Source organism: Rhea pennata, chromosome 2 (assembly GCF_028389875.1).
Source record: "Rhea pennata isolate bPtePen1 chromosome 2, bPtePen1.pri, whole genome shotgun sequence".
NCBI lineage: Eukaryota > Metazoa > Chordata > Aves > Rheiformes > Rheidae > Rhea > Rhea pennata.
In genome coordinates, this window is record NC_084664.1 from 134,473,299 (window position 1) to 134,492,741 (window position 19,443).

At 40.1% G+C, this 19,443-nt stretch overlaps 1 protein-coding gene across 18 annotated transcripts in view; it reads right to left on the minus strand.

The window, feature by feature from the left end:
* The window catches only part of DTNA (dystrobrevin alpha), a 222,817-nt gene that overhangs the window by 43,745 nt on the left and 159,629 nt on the right, over nucleotides 1–19,443 (minus strand). For 17 of the 18 annotated variants that reach the window (XR_009957702.1, XM_062570397.1, XM_062570410.1 and 14 more), the window contains 6 exons: nucleotides 15,592–15,677; nucleotides 13,987–14,141; nucleotides 10,079–10,184; nucleotides 7,468–7,634; nucleotides 5,755–5,879; nucleotides 311–391 (listed from right to left, as the gene is read on the minus strand). Coding sequence is in view for 17 of the 18 variants with exons in the window: in XM_062570397.1 (XP_062426381.1) it covers nucleotides 311–391; nucleotides 5,755–5,879; nucleotides 7,468–7,634; nucleotides 10,079–10,184; nucleotides 13,987–14,141; nucleotides 15,592–15,677 (720 nt within the window). In the remaining variant the exon portion in view is untranslated. Of the gene's footprint in view, nucleotides 1–310; nucleotides 392–5,754; nucleotides 5,880–6,295; nucleotides 6,569–7,467; nucleotides 7,635–10,078; nucleotides 10,185–13,986; nucleotides 14,142–15,591; nucleotides 15,678–19,443 lie in introns of those variants that run through there. The other variant, XM_062570411.1, reaches the window with a different exon arrangement.

The window sequence follows — 19,443 nt, forward strand, 5'->3', positions numbered from 1 at the left end:
CATCAGTAGCCCATTTTCAGCCCCTGTCAGAGGGCACCTAGGCTGCACCTGAGCACATTTAGTATGACTTAGGGGTTCAAAGCAGAGCTGAAGCTCTATGCTCGGTGGTGGACTTTGGGGTATCCCAACTCCAACTCTCTATCGAGCAATCTGGAGCTGATATCTAGGTATTGGTCCAAAATGACGGAGGCATTTCTCTGCTCAGATTCTGTTAACTTTCTGTTACAGTTCTGGGGAAAAAGGGAACTTAAAATAGAAACCTCCACCTTCCTCATACAGTGGTTTAATATAAGTTAGGATAAGAACTCACCTTCGGTTTGCAAAAGGACTTCCTGAGGGAACAGAGTGGGAGAAGAGTGTATCGTTCATGCTGGTTACAGGTCGGGGTGGCCTAGAAGGAGGTAAAATATCCAATCGTATTGATTTTGTACCAAAAACCCCATCAGCAATAGTATTTACAGAGACCTAGATAATCTTATTGTTCACAGTGACTTACTACTGGCACTTTCTGCTTTAAATAGCAATAGTTCCAAATTAAAGATGTTGCATTTTTAACCAGAAGTCAACAAAAAGACACTGTTACTTAGGTCTGGAAGGAAATAATGTTTGTGTGCATTCTGAGGTGAATTTTAAGTAACTTGCTTGATCCTTTTTCCTATTTTGGAAAATAATTACTATGCCGTTTTTTCTTTCCAGAGCCTGTAGCCTATAATGTAGTCACCGCTTTCAGCTAGCTAGGCTGAGCATGAGTAGTAGGCTAGCTGTGGCAGCAGGGAAATTTGCAGGGGTGACTGCCAGTGAACTACACAGCTTTTCATATGATCAACTACACTAAACTCCATGCTACCATATCCACACAGTGACCACAATGTACCTATACCCTAGAGTGTCCCATAAATTATGTGCAGTATGAAACTGGTTTAACTTTAAAGCTTTTCAACCGGTAGTTAACATCTCTAAAGCAAAATTTAAAATATGTAGCTAGTTAGAAAGGACATGTAAATAATGATGGCTTTATTAATATATTCTTTATTTCCTGCTCTTACTAAAAATGAAATGAGAAGCAATATTTTCATCTGCTTCCTTTTTATCTTTAAGTTTTAAAAAACATTTTGTGCATAATCTGTTCTTCTGTATCCATCAAAGAGAAATTTTCTCTTCTAAATGGACTTCTTATGCAACATTGGGCAAAAAAAATACACATTTTGGAAAAAAATAGAAAAATACAATATTAGAATCATAGGGACTTCAACTGGATATAAACCGAACCTGAAACCATATATCTGTTCAGACTTTAGATTCCCTGGATTTCAAGTTGGTTATTATCCCCTTAAAGCTCTGTGAAAGAGCTATCTTGCTTTTTGAATTTGGCAAATGTACAAATCAAAATATAGTAGCCATCTCCAGAAAATTCACTAGGCTCTGATTTCGCAGGACAATCAGTCACCTGAACTCTGTACAAGACATTAAGAAAGCCACGTTTCCATAGAAGTGAACTATGAGTGCATTATTTCCTTTCTTAATTTGTATCTGTTAGAAAAAAAACATGAATGTCTTCTTAGATAATTCCAAGGTGATTTCTCAGCATGAAAATAACCTACTGATTTTAACAGGTTTAAAATGGGGTATAGAAACATATAGGGTTTTGCATGTTGTTCCATTATAAGAAAATATACTTTTAGCCTAGCCCACCATCTGCAGAACCATACAATAAACTCCAGATATAGTTGGTCACCAATCTGAGAAATAGATGACTCAATGTACTTAGGGCCTAACAGAGAAGTGCATAATATTATTTTTCATGGAGTGGCTCATCAAAACTAGGAGAAACTTGACTGAGGCCAGGAGGGGTGCCAATAGAAATAGAAAGGTCCCTTTGGTATCAGTCTTGAAATACAGAGAAATTTGAAAGTAAACTTTAAAGGAATATTAAGAAATTGATCTTATTTGGTGAGCAGCTGGTATTTTGCTGACTGGGAATCATCAACTGGTAATTGACTTAGGAGCAATATTTCATACCAACTACATGCAACTACTATTTTACCGCTTTTTTATTTTCACAGTGTAACCACTGTCCAGTGAATATATTCAGTTACTGATTCTGCATGGTCTGGGGTTTCTGAGAGGGAGGTCCAATGCTGGGCTGTGCAATCTTAGACCACAAGGGGAGAAGGGGGAGAGGCTGGTTCCTGAGCAGCAACCCCAGGGTAAGGGGGCATGAAGGGTGCAGAGATGGGGGTCTGCCATCGCAGCAGTTCCTGGTGGGGGCTACACCAGCCCGAGCTCCAGTTTGGCTTGTACCCGATATACCTCTGTTGCCTGAGTTCACTGTGCCCACAAATCTCAGTAGATCATCACCTATTCACTTTAGGTTCATGTTTTCTCTAAGCTCTATAAAAGTTCATGTCTTCTCTAAGCTATAAAGACAGAAGGGAGAGCTTCCAACACCCAACACAGCTCTTTCCTCTCACTACATCGCCATATTCAAATGCAATTATTTCTTTGGTTCTGGACTCTCATGAAAGTTAGTGATTTGTAATGATGAGATTATAGATTTTTTCCAAGGTTTTTTCCTCCAAGAAGTATACTAAAGAAGAAAAATACTCACCAAGTATCTCTTTTGCAGCCAAAATGAAATAGAAAAGAGATCATTAATTAAATTGTCAATTTAAAATTTATGTGGTAAAAGTAGGGCACCAGACATATTTCATTCTTTTCATTCTTATAACCCTGATTCTGCAAAAAGCACAAGAGTGTCTATGCATAAAAGTCATTGATGCTGCTTACACATGCAGTATTGCTCTTCTGCACAAATGCTTATAAACTCTAAGGCTTTCCTAATGTTTTGTGATTAGCATTTGTTTTTCAATTCTTATATCAAGAAAACTATTATTAAAACTAATCTGAGCTTTTCAAGGCAAATTTCTTAAAGCCTGGTGGTCACTATCACAATCCTCATGTTAAACTTGAATATCAAATGGATATTCAAGTATAAAATCTGATATGCAACATGGAAAGACAAGAACAGCAGGCTTTAGAGTTAAAAAAAAAAAAAAAAGTCTTAGCAATTGACTATAAATCCATACCATTCAGAGTTATTTCTAAACTTCTGGAAGTGAGTGGTTAAGCTTTCTGGCGAAAATGAACTTATGATACTCAATCAGCTCTCCCCAAGGAGGCAGAAAACACTTAAAAACATACTTACTGAATACCCTGTGTAATAAATGCATGCTATAGCATAGCACATACTTACACTAAAATAACAAATTAAATAACAGAAATTTTCCAAAGTGCTCCATGCTAGTCTAATCTCTTCACACTGATATCAAAAATTATGGAAATAAAGTCAGGCCAGTGCAGAATGCATTTAAAAATCCCCATATGACACTCCAATAATATCATTTGTCATCTCCATAGCTTGGTGTTTCTTTTTTGTTGGCAATCTTTTTTATAGAAAGGCAAAATGACACTTCAGAAGTTCCTCCATTAAATTAACCACACATTGATAATTATTTCTTACATCATTCCAAATGTGCTTTAGGTGTATTTCTTACTTAACTGAAAATTCTTTGTGGCACCTACAAAACAGAAAAATTGTGTTCTGTGTGTTATCACTCAAAGGTGGAAGAACAATGGAAACGAAAGGCGGTATAAAAGGCAGAGAGTGTTTGTCCTCATTTAAGGTCAAAACTACTGAAAAAAGAATACCATTTTGTTGCTAGAATTCTTCCATTAATGCATGTATAAAAACCTTTTTGCCTGAATTCTTGCCCAGAGCTGTTTCTCACCTCTTATCTTCCATTACATTTAAAATTAAAAATCACATCAGTAAGAAGGTATTCTCAGAGAAGTACTAGAGCATATCTTTCCCCTCAGTTAATTCATGGGAATTACACTGTAGATCACACTACCTCCACAACCTACTGGTTTGTCACTCATGTATCATTATACACAATATAGTTATATTGCTTTCTATCTACCGATAAAGAGAAACTATATCATAAAACAAAATAGATAGCTACTCCTTTTCACATTCAATCACTCTAAATTATGTCTGTGTACTTAGGAAGAAAGGAAGGCGTTAATTTCTCAGCAAAGATTTGGAATAGGTCCTACTCAGTTATGGTATCTTCTCTTTACCATGCCTTGCCTTGCCTTGCCTTGCCTTACCAAAATGCATTTACTTCATTTGCTGTAGCCCAGTTCTTACTACCTGCTATCTGTCACCACACACCAAAGCCTTAGTAAGCCTCCAGGCAACATGAAACAGAGGCTTCTGTTCCAGCTTCATGCTCCCCGTCTCTTTCCATTTCTCTTAAGGATGGCCAGAATCTGCCCTGTGCAATTATCATTGACTCACCAACAGAGCTAGGCTTTTATAGCATGCTCGGTAGCATGGCAAAAATCCATCTCGAAATGATATATTCCAAAGAACAATGTGCCCCATTACACTGCTATAAAGATCTGCACTGATTTTAACTATCAGTGTAACAAGGATTTGGAATTAAATCTCTGTCAGAGGCACCTCACATTTTAAAAGTAGAGCACTCTTTTCTGCCTTGGAAAAGTCCCATTATGCATATTCCACAAAAGGAAGACCATCAGCATGATTTATCCTTAAAATGTTAGGTAGGTTAGATGAATTCTCAATGTGTCACACAGTGCATGATGGCCCATGGGCACTTATCCTTAAAGGTGCCGCGTAAAAATGTTCAGTACTGACAAATGTAAATACATATAATAATTACAGATAGGAATAGATTCAGTATCCAGTAACTCAGATGTACCGCATGCAAATACAATTATAATGGCTGTTGCCTGAAAGGCTTCATTCAGGGCCCTTAAGAAGATGGTTAAGAAAGATCTTTTCCTAAGAAATATAACAGCACAGTCTCAAGAGAAATACTTGGAAGTTAGTATTTTTGGAATAATTTCTCCATTTTTTCCAAACTTTTCCAAACTTTTTTCCTACTAATCTCTTGGTTTTTCCTGAAATATTTGGAAAATTTAACTTTTTTCTTTCCTTTTAAGGAAAAGGAGCAAAGGTAACAAACTGATAGATAAGAAAATTTGAGCAACTGCTAGTACAGATGATGGACACCCTTTAGAGAAAAAAATATCTGAAGTGATGATTTCCCCACCCTGCACAATTAATTATGTTTCCTCTCTGTTTTGAGTCTTCCCCAAGATATCAAACTGTAAAGATGGACCTTTTCAAATTGTGTTGTAATTAAAGACATAAATCTTATGCAGAATCACATAGCTAGTCTTCAGGGCCAGGTGACATCCTGAAGTTTCACTCCAGTCAGTGAAAACTGACCTTGATTTCAACAAAATTGGTTGAGCCTCACTTTCCTCTAGTGCCTCACTGTAAGACATGCATGAGCTACACTGAAGTTTAGAGACTCCAGATGACAGAAGGAATGTCCTAAGCATGAATACATCCCAAAGTGCTAAATATTGGAACTATATGAAATTGTAGGGATATTTCTTCTCCACTTCCTAGGAGAATGGGGATACACAAACATTGCATCCCAGTATTTGTGTAGGTGATATGAACACATTCCACTGACTTTCAATCACACAGAGTAACACTTTTATATCAAATACCTCTACCAGTGAATTTGCATAGTGATGCATTGAACTTGATCTGACTCAGCTGCCATCCATTTTGTTCAGCATCATCTTATCTACACAAGGTGTAAGCAACACCTCAAACAAAGCTTACTTTCTCTACAGCACACAGATACTTACACAATATGAGCCAGGTTTAGAGGTTTTTCAGGCTGGTCAGGGAACATTGGGTGCAAAGGTTCACGGCTGGAAGCACAGCTTAAAGACTTGCTAAGTGCATTAGTTAGCTTCTTAGCAGGTGATTTCTGGGAGGAACAAGGAAGGTAGAGGTAATCCGGACAAGTAAGGTGCATACTGTTTCTACTAAAGGAAGCACAAAACAATAGGTAGCACTACTGCTTATATTCATGTAGTCTCATACTCCCCATTTCACTTCCCCACCAGTGCCCCAAGAGTCTAGTAAGCCACAGACCATGCAGACCGGCTGCAGATTACTCTTACCTTCAGCATCCCTTAAGATAAGCTCTGGGAGGTATATCTATATGGATAGATGCAATTTGCCACAGGTTCTTTGCAATGCTGTAACTTGGGTAATGCTGAATAGTGAAGGACAGCACAGAGGTAATGTCTTCTCGACTGGAGCTGGTTTGTACCTCACTGACTTAGAGTGCAAGCTGAAGAAATTTATGCCTGTCCATATAGATATACTGCACAAGACACAGATTCCTTTCCAGCTATTGGCCAGATACAAGGCTGTTATATTCTTTCCTCCTCACTGGTATTTCCTTCCTCAGTGTCCTGTACTCATTAGCTGTTGATCCAGAGCTCCCTCTTGTCTCCCCTGGAAGCCTTGGCCTCTGCTACGTTGGGGAAAGCAACGGTGACAGGGGAATTTCAGACACAACGTGGCCTGAATTACACTGGCGTGGCAACAGCAAGCAACAAGGATGCAAAAAGCATGCTTTTCAGCCTCAAATCTTCCAACAGTGCAAATCTAAAAGAAAATCACCATTTTTCCTTTTTAGTTTCATTTCTTTACAGTTGAATAGCTTACTAGAGACGCCACCTTCCCAGTCACAGGGTGATACTGCGACTACCCAGGGCTTGGAGATCTGGGATCTCTTCCTGGCCCTGCGAGAGATTCCCGGGGAACTGAACACACGTCTCTGTGTTTCAGTTTCTCCACCAGTAAAACAGAGGCTAATAATTCCTACGCTGTATCCTCCCCCAAAATACGGCTCAGTGGGCTGCAATGTTAAAATATTTTTAGAGCTTAATAGGAATGGTATTAGAGATGCACACACATCCCACAAAGTTATTACTGTAATCAAGATAAGAGTGAAATATTTCTATTACAGAATTCCAATCTAAGTACGTAAAACTCAGGCTTTCTCTCTTTTTCATTACAAACGCAATTTCACTCTGGGTACAGGTGAGCTGAATGCCACCGCGCACGTGAACACCTTCACCCTGCACGTGACGCTCCACGTCGAAGCTTCAAGGAGAACGCAACCTGTTGTGAGCAAGCGCTAATAACGCGACAGAAATGCAATTTCAAACCTGGGCGGAAACGTCTGCTTCCCTGCCTATAATTGCAGCTCCCTTGCTACGGCACGGCACGACGCCACAGCGGTGAGCGCGGTAAGGGCGGCACAGCGGGCGCTTCTCCTTCGCAGGCCCCGCGGTGGGCCGGGGGGGGCTCTGCTGAGAAACGCCCGCGCCGCGGCCGTCCGCCTCCGTCGCACGCGAGCGCCTCTGCTGACCCCGGAGGACGGGGTTGTGCCGGAGGCGCGGCGTCGCGTGGTCTAACACCGCGCAGCACCGCGACGGCTCGGCGGCCGCCCGCGAGCGCGCCGCGCCGCGCCGGGCCCCCCGCGCGACGCCGGCCCTTACCCATGACGTGTACTCTTTCATCTGGTGCTGGTTGCTGTGGGAACCGCTGGCGTGTCCTCTCCAGAAGCAGTCCTGGCAGAGCTGGTAGTTGTGGCACTGCTGGCACCGGTAGCGAAACCCCATCATGCTCTCGCTGTGGCAGTACGAACACTCGACGGGGTGGAAGACTGCGCCGGAGAGACGCCGCGCTGTGAGGCCGGCCGGAGGCACCGCCGGGCCAAGCCCCGAGCGCAGCAGCGAACCCCGTCCCTCTTTGCGGCGGCTTTCGGCCAGGAGAGCCAGCTGCAGCCGGGACCCACGGAGACTTCCCCACGGGGGCACGGCCGGACCGCCAGGAGCCTCCTCCGAGCCACCAGCAGCGGTTGCTGCACCGGGTCCCAACCCCCCAAACGCCTGAACCGGCGCCTCCACCGCCGGTCCGCAGCAGCAAAACGGTGCGTTTCAGCAGCGTTTAACCGAATGCACTACACTGCCGGGCACAACACGAAACCGAGAAAACCCGCCTCGCCCTCCTGGCTGCTCTACGCTGGGACGGCTGGCTGTACCCTGAGCAGCCGAAGCAAGGAGCCTCCGAGTGCAAGTCAGGCTCGGCTGCCTGACTCTCTGTATTTAGGCGTACAGCTGTCTCTTCTGATTACCTGTGCCTCATCTGTACGACTGACAGCGTTTAGGCATCTACACGTGGATTTAAAAATTTAGCTCTGGATGCCTCAGTTTGAAAATTGGCCCATGGAAGGGACTGAGTTGGTCTTGTTCTTTATTCCAGTTGTGGAATATCTCCAAAAATGAGGGTCCAAATGGCTGAGCACATTAAGGCTCAGCGACTTCTTCCACCAACCACAACATTTTGAACCCGTTTTCCTGGCAATACTGCTCTTTCCCTTCCTCTCGCCTCACTACAGCATGTACCAAATTTACCAAGGGGTAGAGTACGTCTCGTTTCCCCCAGGCGTGTTGTATGTTTCTGTCTTAGGGCTCCATCTGGGAGGATTTGTGGTTAAGTGCAGAGTGTGTCCGGTTTGTACCTCCCTGCCAGAATTTTGCAGCACGGAGACGTGGAAAAGGGTGGAAAGCTGGTGGGGAACAGGAGTGGATGACAAGAGCTTGAGGAAGGTGGGCTTGATAGCTGGGACTGTAGAAAAAAGGACGTGGCAACATCATCCTACCCACCTTGTGGCCTCTAACCGCAGTGGTGATTTGGTACGTGACTGCAACTTGTTCCTTCTCCTTCCAGCACCAAAAAAATAGATGGGCGCCCACTTTCCTATATAGCCCCATATTCTTGTGGGTAGTACGATATAGCTATTTTTATTCTCCAACAGGGTGAGTATACATGATGTTTTCTGCCTCCTGCCCCCGCTTCTTTTTCCCTACAGTGTCCCAAAGCTTCAGATATGCTAAAGGTAAACCTTCAAGGGAGTAACAAGCCAGGAATATTCAACAAGCACCTTAAACAAGCTTACAAAACCTCTGAGGCAAAATACAGGGTGGCAAAATTGTTTGTTTAAGAAAAATCTATTTATATCTCTAAATAAAATCCTCTACCCTTTTTCTAGATATAATGTTAGAATAATGACTGTCAGCACCATTTCCTCTTAATGAGCATGAGCAAGAAATGTCACATGAGTAACAAGTACACCCAGCTAAACAAGACAATAAGGATTCATGTGTTGTTGGTTTTTTTTTTTCAATGCTGGTCCTTTCTGGACAGAAGAAGCAGGCTGGTCTGGTGCCACGAGACTCTTCCAGAACTACAGGGGGAACTATACAGAGTTTGCAACAGAGTAGCCACACACTGCAACAAGATCCAGAGGTTTTCTAGCTCTGCTCCTGAAATTTCAGTGTGGTAACATGGTCTATGCCCTTCTACAGAGACAGTACATGAAGGGTTTAGCTGGAGGGCCTTTACATTCATGGGTCTGTGAGCTTACTTTTCCCAAGGTGCTCAAGAAGAAGTTCGAAATTGAGAAAGATGTTACTGTCCAGGCACATGCAACCTCCACCATGCAGTAATCAAATTAGTTAATCTTCCTGGTCCCTTCCTGTCTTAAAATCGGAGATCTACTCATTTTGGGGAAAGAAAGTACTTGAGCAGAAAGGGACAGGCAAATCCTTATTCTCCACGCAAGCAAAAGATAAGGAGGAATCTGGAACATGCCTGCTCCTTTTCTGGAGTATATTATCTGGCAGTGTAAGCTTAGGAGATTCTTCATAAGGACCTTTTGGCTTCTCTTTTACACTGTGCTCGAGGTTGCCAAACTGTTCCTTCTCCACTGCCATATGCCATAGCTAATAAAAGTTGGGGCCTTGATTGTTTACCAAATATAAGTGTGTGGATGGATCAAATCCTATCACTCTTTGCTTATCCAGAGCACAGGAGGAGAGGACATGATCAGGATAATTTCTTGAGCACAGAAAAAACTAAGCCACTTTCCTGGCTGAACCACCAACAGGATTCTTTAATTGTTTTACTACTGACTTTAAACATGGCACACGGATTCAGTGACCCCAGTACAGTAGCTCCTACAAAATCACCCATAGAGTAAGAAAATCATTGTAAAAAAACTTTACTGCTGTAACTCTTACTTTCTTGGCAGCAGATGTTACTTACCATTTTCAACATTTGCCAGTCGATGCAGAAGTGGTAACCACACTAGACACTGTGGTGGGGGATCAGACATGAGAGTATCCAAGAAAGTGTTTAATGTGACCTTCTTCTGCTCAAATAAGCAAACAAACAAACATGCACAAAAAATTAGTAATCAGACATACCAAAATAATTTTAGCTTTTTCTTATAAAAGCACTTGGGAACATGCTTCGGATACTTACTTGTAACCTTGATTTATTAAAAAGAACAACTGATATTACCAAAGACTTTACATACTATTTTTAATAGTTACAATGTATATTAATGATGACTAACAGTCCTTGTCATGAGGTTAGGATAGTGACACCTTGTTCTTACTCACTTCAAGACTCTTTTCTAAAGTCATTGCTTAAAGATCCTCTGTGAATAATATTCACATTCAACTTCCCAGGTTCTTAGTTGTTTTGAGTACCAAGTAACACCTACATGTGCATACAGATATTCCTATGTATTCCTAGTTTTCAAATGAAAAGCCCTGCAAACAATGACTGATACTATACCAACACAGAAAATGAAAGAAAATAATGACAGGGGTGTATAATTTCAGAAACAATGTAAAGTATGGACAGACCATCACAGGAGAACAAGTCAGTGTGATTTAAGAAACTACTGCTTGTCTGTTGAGCCATACTGAGCTCTGACAGTGGGATGCTGTAAGCATCTGCATACACTCAGGAACTGCAGCTGACCTGACTGTTCATAACCTGTCTGTACCCTTAAGCACTTAAAGGTCTATGCCCCACTGTCTTCAAAGAGATTTCAACTCTAACATATCCCTGTTGATTTTAAAAGTGGAATCCAAGAGCTTAAGCTTCTTAGATGTCTGCAAAAAGTCATCATAAATCTTAGTGCAGTTGTTCTGGGGAAATAGATATGATATTTCATCCTGATATATCCACCATAAATATTTGCTGCTTGCTATGTGATGTACTGGCTACATAATGTGTGCTAAATTACGCAGTTACTGGTTGGTCAAGGATGCAGAGTCCTTAAGGAACTACTGCTGAAATTAAGCTACAGAAGTATTGAGCCCTGTTGAGAATGCCTACAGATAAACTTTACAGACATAAATATTTAAGTAACATCCTCATATCCAGAGAGATTGCTAAATTTTCATTCATTTCTGATTGAACAAGATACTATTTTAACTTGTTAAAGCATTGTGGTTACCCCATGAGAAAGAAAAACAGCAGCTATGCAGTAACATGTATCATCTCTGTGTGCTGTGGAGGGCTTTTAAGAGCTGAGATTTCCAGACAGAGATTTCCAGCATTTATATACAATTGCTGCCAGATGCAAAGAAAATCATTGCTCCTGCACATGGAAGGATCACTGGGCAACATCTCACTCTGTAACAGTCTCAGGGTTGAAATATTGCAGGTTATTGGGAAATATATACAAATTTCTGCCCTTAAGAGAAGAGAAAACACTTCAGACTAGTTGTGATAATCAGTGTCCTTGATTCTCTAATGAACAGAAATAGCCAGAATACGAGCTTTAGGTCTCATTGAAATACTACCTTTCCCCACAAAACCTTAACAAGAATCCTATGTTATAGGTATCAGTTCACAAAAAAAAGGATCTTTCTGATGGAGATTTACAGCGGATGTTTGGCATGGCTTTGCTGACCAGTGCCATAAGCAAATGCCAGTGCTGTCTGCAGCAAAACTGAAAACTGAGGGTGAAAAGGCAAAACTAAAATTAGAAAAGGAAGGATCATCCAATGTCCCACATTGCAAAATGTAGCCTGAAGTCTTCTCTCTGCTCTTGAAGTAGGCATATAATTGCTCAAGCAATGGAGAGACAAGACAGCTCTTCCACAATGGATTAGCTTTTGAACACAGTTATAATTTAAAAATTGATTTGCACTAAATAAAGCATTTTAGCTTCTCTGACAACTTTATGGCCGAACTTCTTTGGTGGTCACTGATTTTATGGATTAGAGAGAGCAGTGTCCCTTAAAAGGGCACCAGCAATTTCCATACATTATAAAAGGCGTATTTTCCTCCTGCAGCTTTTTATCAGCTGCTGGGAAAGTTGAAACTGAAAGCTGTTTTCTAAATATATGTGGCATGCAGATGGGGTCTGGGTTTGTGGAACAACACATAGCCAAGTGTAAACAAAATGAAGTTAGTGTCTATCTTTTTAGCTTGGGATAAAAAAAAGAGAAAGAAAAAGTGTTTTCTATTATAATAACACTTTTTAGTATAAAGGCAATATAATATCACATTAATTCTACCCATGGGGAAAGTGGCAGCTATAAAACTGTTTTTTGAGCCCTAGATCTGTATTCTGAAACGGTAAATCCTTTGTTCTGGCATTTCTGTTCCATAAACTTGCTTTTGAGGAAACATCGTATTTTCTATTTTAAACAACCATCCCCTCTAGTAGGGGTTCACAGACAGAGAAAAACACATGGTTTAATCAAATAAATCAGTGCAAAATGGGAAAAAACCAAACATTTCTACAAACATCCTGAGCAGAAAAGCATTCATAGAAATATTTTTTCTTAAAAATTGAGGAATTTACATACTAAAGTATTGGAAGGTTTCTGGTAGCCAAAAGTAATCCACACTAAGAGCAAACAAAACGAGATACCTGAACAACCCACTCACTCCCTCATCCACTCCATGGGAAGACACAGACTATATCCAGACTGACTCAAAATGCACTGAAGTACTGAACAAAAAAAGGTGATTCATGGATGTGTGAGAGGTTCTATTTACACAGCAGAATATGTGTAAATTATGAGAAATAAAGTAAAGTATGTAAAGTATGAGAATTAAATTAAGTGAATGTAAGTGAATATTGGTCCAGATTTACAAAAGTATTTGGCTACCTACAGTATTTGGCTACCTACAGATGCAAATCAGCTTCTTTGTATATACACTGTATACCTACATCAATCAGAAACCCAGCTCTAACTAGCTTTAAATGGATATCGTGAACTAAATCTAGTGCCTGTTTGGAAACTAATTGTTTCTTAAAGCAACTTTGTATATCTAGTTTGCTGTCATTTGGATGAAAGGTCAAGGAAAGGGTCATTTCTAATGGCTGCCTAGATAGAAATTGAAGCCTGAATGACATTTTCCAAGAAAGAAGTAGAAATTGCTTTCTACTTAATAATACCATCTCTAATGTTCAAGACTCAAATGCTTTGCTGCCAAGCAAGAGCACTGTTTTATTGTTCTAACATGAAACTACTAAAAGTCATTTCACTATGTAAATTCTTCAGCATAAGATGAAGTGGTGGCTTAAATCTGCCCCTGTGGAACAAGATCATCTCCAAATATGCAGCACTACTACTAAAAATTATTTGGGAGAGGATTGTATTGCCTACTGACCGTTATTTTCAGTATGTGTTTAAGAGACAAATTTCTGTTCATTGCCAGACTTCCTGTGTGTGATTCGAACACTGTAGCTTGATTTTTGGTGAGAGCTGGGCCTAATACGATGACGTTAAAGTCTCATATGTGCTTGTAACAACAACAACTAATCGCAGTGAAGGATTGCACGTGCTGGGGTATTCACATCACCTATATGTAAGAATCTAACGTAGGTGTTTAAATTAGGAGGTTAGTCTCCTCAGGCTCCCTAATTATGGAACATCTAAGTTGGGTTTCTGTTCTGAATCACTTTTTGGCTAAACTTCTCTCTCTTAAATAATTATGTAGGAAATCCTACAGAGATTAGCTTGCTAGTACACACACCTTACTAACCTATGTGCCAGAAGTCAGAAAAGTGAACCTCCCTTCCCCCCAGCCATGCATTTCCCGGTGAATATGCAGGTATACGTAGGAAAGGAAGAGGGCTGCAGTTACTCAGAGGTGTGACTGACAGCCACCGTCTAGGACGTTTGCCCTCTCTTTACCTGTTGCGAGAAACAGGACTTTGCTGATTGCTCAGTATAACCAAACGAAGGCCCTTCGAAAACAGCAGTGGGCAGCTTGAGAACCTCCCGCAGAAACATGTCGTATCTGCCATAAACCATCACTCCACTGGAGTCTGAAATCATTGAGAAAATATCTGAGGGGGGAAAGACAAGAAAAGGAGAAAGCTACTTCAGTCTGAGCTACAGGTTTGCTCTTAAATTCAGCAGCATTGACTTGAAGCGAAAGTGACAAACAATTTCTGCTTACGGAAACATCCAGCACTTCTGTACCTTTAATTTAACCCCACTTACCAGAAACCAAAGAGAATGATACATACAAGAAAGTAGCTTATTTCAGCATCAAAATATCACTCTTTCTTCCATTTTGTGTGGTCCTTTAAAGTGAAGTCTGATGCACTGCATGAGGCAGTAGTTTAATCAGATAAGGGAGATCTAATTTGACAAGATATGCAACATCAACTTTTTGCCTATTGCCAGCTTACTATGTCTAAATCTTGCCAATGAGTTCATTAAGTTATTTATTGTTTTAGACACCCAAGAAAGTGGGTGTCTTCTTAGCCTTTTTGGGGTTTTTTTTGTTCACAAAGTTTTATTACTTAGAGATGCATGTTTCTCCTTTCTCAGCCTTCACTTTTCCCCTTATTTAAAAGGATCCTAAGCTCAGAGGAGATCACAGACTAAGGGACATTTATCATTTTTCAAGTTTCCTTTCCATGAACTTGCAATGGCTCTTCTAAGGACAGAACCCTGGAACTGCTGACAGAAAACTGGCATCATACTCCAGCCTTCCACTGGACAGACTCTGCTCCTTTCTCTTAAATTGTCCTTGGGAACAGACATTCACAGCCATCTATATTTGAATAGCTAAATAGAAATGATGTACTAAAAAAGAGCACCAAACCTGGAATCCTAAATTAGCATCTGGGAATCGCTGCTTATTGATTCTGATAAACAACAGTTTGTAAACTTCTTAATTTCCTCTGGCTGTGGTACAAGGCTCAGAGAAAGCTGAAGGTTGACGTTAATCCTTCGGTCAAAAAGTCTGGAAAACAGTATTCTCGGCCTGAGCTAGAGACATCATAGCACTAAATAGAAAATTGCTGCTCCAACTATGTCTTGGCCATTTGGGAACTAGGAACAGATCCTGTGAAATGAGAAGCCATTCTGCAAAATACATGGAATTAATTTGTGCCCTAGGTGAAAAAACATAAATAGTACATAATAATATTGTACTTTTAAGTGTGAAATGAGAGAAATATTATTTTAAAAAGTCTGAAGAAATTACTAAATGATGCTCCATGATGTTGAACATTTGAGGCATCCATTTCCTGAATCATCTCAAAGAAAAATCAAATTTTCACCAATCAGAACTAGAATATAAGTGATTGGTCTTCAAAACTATAAAGTCTGTTGTGAAGCTCAGTTGAACAACTAGCTGGACTTACTTGGAGATGGAGCTAGCTCAGATCCCAAACCCAGCAATGACACTGTAACTAACTCTAATTCCCTGTTTTCCTAATAGTACTGTTATCTTTCCAAGTACAACAATGATTAGCAGGTAAATACACCCCCCAGCAGACTTACATCTTAATTTGTCCATGATCTTTCCTCCACAAAGAGTCGCCAAGGCCATTTTGACCGCAAAAACGGAAATTTTACCATGTCCTTCCCTGTTCAACAGTAGAAAGTAGTCATATTTTGTAATAAAGACAGCATTCCATTTAAAGTGTATATCATTGACACAACATATTGTACAACATATTGTAATGCACACTGTGTGTAGATTCACATATGAAGACATAAGACCTTCAAAATCAAAATTTGTTTTGTAGGAACATACAGCACATCAGCACATTGTTCTGTGAAGATTTCAGATCAGATGTATTGATGTATACAAATCTCAGCATTAAACTCCTTATCTCATTATGCGTTGAGATGGTTAGTATTCCTGTTCTTTGTGCTATAGGACCACTGAAAGGCACCTGTCACAGTCACGGCCTCCCTATCTTAACTGCATTGTCTATCTTCTGTCCCTAAAAGACTGCAAATGAGTGCAAAAATCAGAAGTGGACAATGAACTTGCATCCAGAAGAAGCAAAGGATGTGTGCTGTAATACGCAGAATAGTCTTGTCCCCGGTTTGGACAAACTGCAGCTCTGCCTGGCCCTCTTCTGCCTTGCATGTCTGCTACTTGCAACTGAAAATGAATAATGCTATTAAACCTTTCAACCTAAAATGAATAACATTATTAAACCTCAAATACATAAAAGAGTATGCCACAGAGGCAAAAAGTTATACATTTTCCTGTAAATCCAGTCATGATCCAGTAAAGGGAAAAGACTTTTTTCTTCCTGAAAGGATCAGACCATGTACTGCACTCCCAGGACACACTGCATTACTTTTAACACATTATTGATCTCTTTATTCGACTGTATTGAAGCATGCAATGGCATAACTTCATTGCTCCTCTTGCCATCCCCTCCTGTTCTCCCTCCCCAGTCCTGAGGGACCCCCGCGATTGTCTACAGCTATAGAAACTTGCTGTATTCGAATTGCATGAGTAAATATGCTTCCATACTACTCCATCAGTCCACCACATGGTACAAGGCATTTCTAACTCCTAGAAGACCTACATTTTCCGTTTAGGCAAAACTAAGAACAGACTGTCCACAGGAATGGCAGAAAGAAAATGTTACACCATGCAGTCCCTTTCAGAAGGTGAAAATGAACACGTCCTCTGAAGTTCATCTGCTTTTTAATACTCATTATTTTGGCATCTAAATATTGAAATGGGTGCTTTTTCTTAGAGTTTTCAGAGTCCTCCTAGAAGGCAGTCAGTCAACTGAGAGCAATAGAGCAATATTTATTTATCTTTCAAACCCATTAGCATTACTTAATAGCTTTGTGTATGTCTGTTTAATAATATCACAGAGGCTATATTGTCATCATGATTTTAAAATAACAGACCTCGTCAGCCAGTATTTGCCAGCTTAACCCAATAGCAACCATTTTTCCTTTCAGATCCTACTGATAAAGCTAATAATGGGACCAGACGATAAGATTTTGTGTCGTTTTATAGAAGTGGAGTCTCTGTGATCTTCAGGAACTATTCTATTAGAGGACATTGTATTAAGGGATTTCCTATTAAAATAGATATAATTATCTTTTGCATAAAATTCTCTAACTGCACTGGCAACAGCAATAAATGGAATTTTAGCTCTCCAGCAATATTTACAAAATTACTCTGTTGCGTGTCAGTCATAATTTTAACAGAGAAAATTGCATCTTATCAGGACAAAAAGGTAACTGATTCTGGAAAGACACAGAGCCTTTGACTGTATCTGTCTGCTTACCCCCAAACCAGACTAACACAGCAGCATATGTAGTACACATGAATGGTATATTCATTTAGGTACATTAAAACACGCTACATGCTTCATTGCTATATTCACTGTAAGCCTCTCAGATTTTACAAAATGAGTCAGTTCCCTAAGCTTGGCTAGCTAATGGTGTTTACAGTTCAGTGAATTGGATTTAGTTTCAGCTTAGTGTAACACATGATTCTAAATACTAATTCTAAATATTTTTATATGCACTTAAAATTCTACTTTTTGTCAGAAAATCAACTAGAGATGCAGACAAGAGGAAATAAATTCACCACTTCAATATTTAAGAAAGAAATCTTTACTATCTTTATTATGTCCTTCGATGCCAGGCTTGATGCACATTTTCTTTTTCATTACATTGTGTTTTCTTTGGCTGACTTCCTAAGACTAAAATCACTATACAAATACCTCAGAATCTATTTCAATCTCTCATATTTCCATTCTCCATTGGCTAGATTCTCATTTGTGCAAACTGGCACTTAGCAATGCTGTAGCTATGGCTGAGAATTTGGTCCTTTTGTGGTCTTTTTGTGCCTAATACCCTTTAGATCTTTGGGAATTTTTCTGCACTCAGTGTATATCATGAGGTTTTTACCTCCTTTTAAAAGTGTTAGTAGAGTTCAGAAAAATAAATGTTCAGTGGAAGCAACTGCATTATTAAGAAGCAATGAAAGAACTAGACAAAGAAACTAAGCCCATGTGGAAGTGCTTCAGATTTAGATATTTTTCCCAATAGATACAGTTACATTCACTAACAGGACTATATTCTGGAATGGCAGACACATCACCTCACCTTCAGCCTTCCACCCCACAACCATTGTTTTTTCCCACGTTCAAAGTTATGGAACAGAGGTATAGCAATAATGAAGATTTCATTTCTCTCTCCAGTCTCTCAGTTTGAGTTGATTAGTTTTGACACTGTATTTTGTATCAGTCATTTGTATTCATGAAACTGTCACTAAAGCCCGTATAAATTCAATTTGTCCCCCGAAATATATGTGTATCCATATGTATGTGCATACATATGCACATATGCATGTATAAATATATATGCCTGATGAATGGGCAGGATACTGGGGCCTAAGACTTTCCAGTGTCACCTGGATCCGAAATGCCCTAAGCTACTGCTAAGGACTACAGATTTCCTTGACTGATGGGACTCGGGCTGCTTTACTGAAATGCTGCTGCATAAAAGCAGATGCTGAGGCAGTGAGGTGCATGAGCAGCATGCACTTCTCTGTTGAACTCAGTGCTCCTTGAGCGATGTTTTAGGCTCGCTAACGATAACAGATAAATTTTACTACTGGAAATAGGAGAAGACAGAAAGTATTCTGGTTTTATATAACACCTCTCACACTGGTTACCCTTCAGATCCCTACAGAAAAGCACTAGATGCACTAATAATGGCAAAGGCAAATCTTGAAGTTGCTATGTACCTAGCAACAACATGGAATAGCGTACTTAGAAAAGAGAATGGCGGCTGGGGCACTAAGGTTATCTCCTGCTGCTTGAGACAAAAAGAAAAAAGGGCAAAAAATAATACATGCTTTTAAACACTAGAGCAGAGCAGAGAGCTTCCTCTTTAAGTGTATGCCTATAGAGAGAGACAGCCTCTCTCCAGAGCAAGGAAGCCCTATAGACTGCCTGATAGAATCCATATGCCAGCTAAGGCTAAGTTTGAATTTAGGGCTTGAATACGTAGCCTTTTAGTTCAGCAGTAAGAGTAGTACTGAATGACACTGGCATTTGTGAAGATTTCCGGCAATACTCATTCTGAGCTAGCTGTAAGGGAAAACCTGGTGGGGAAAGCTTTCCAAGCAGTTAACGCATCCCATTAAATGGGCATGGAGAAAATACAGTTCTTCTCATTAGCTAGGCATGAAGCATAAAGTCTTCCCTGACATTCCCTCAGCTCTTTAAGTTATGTTATCTTTTCCAAAAGTAACAGAATTTTTTTGGTTACTTGTGGGACTTTTACCACCGACCTTAATTATGTCAGGGAACTCTGAATTGCCAGAGGCTATAATTAAAAAAAATCCCATTTTTACAA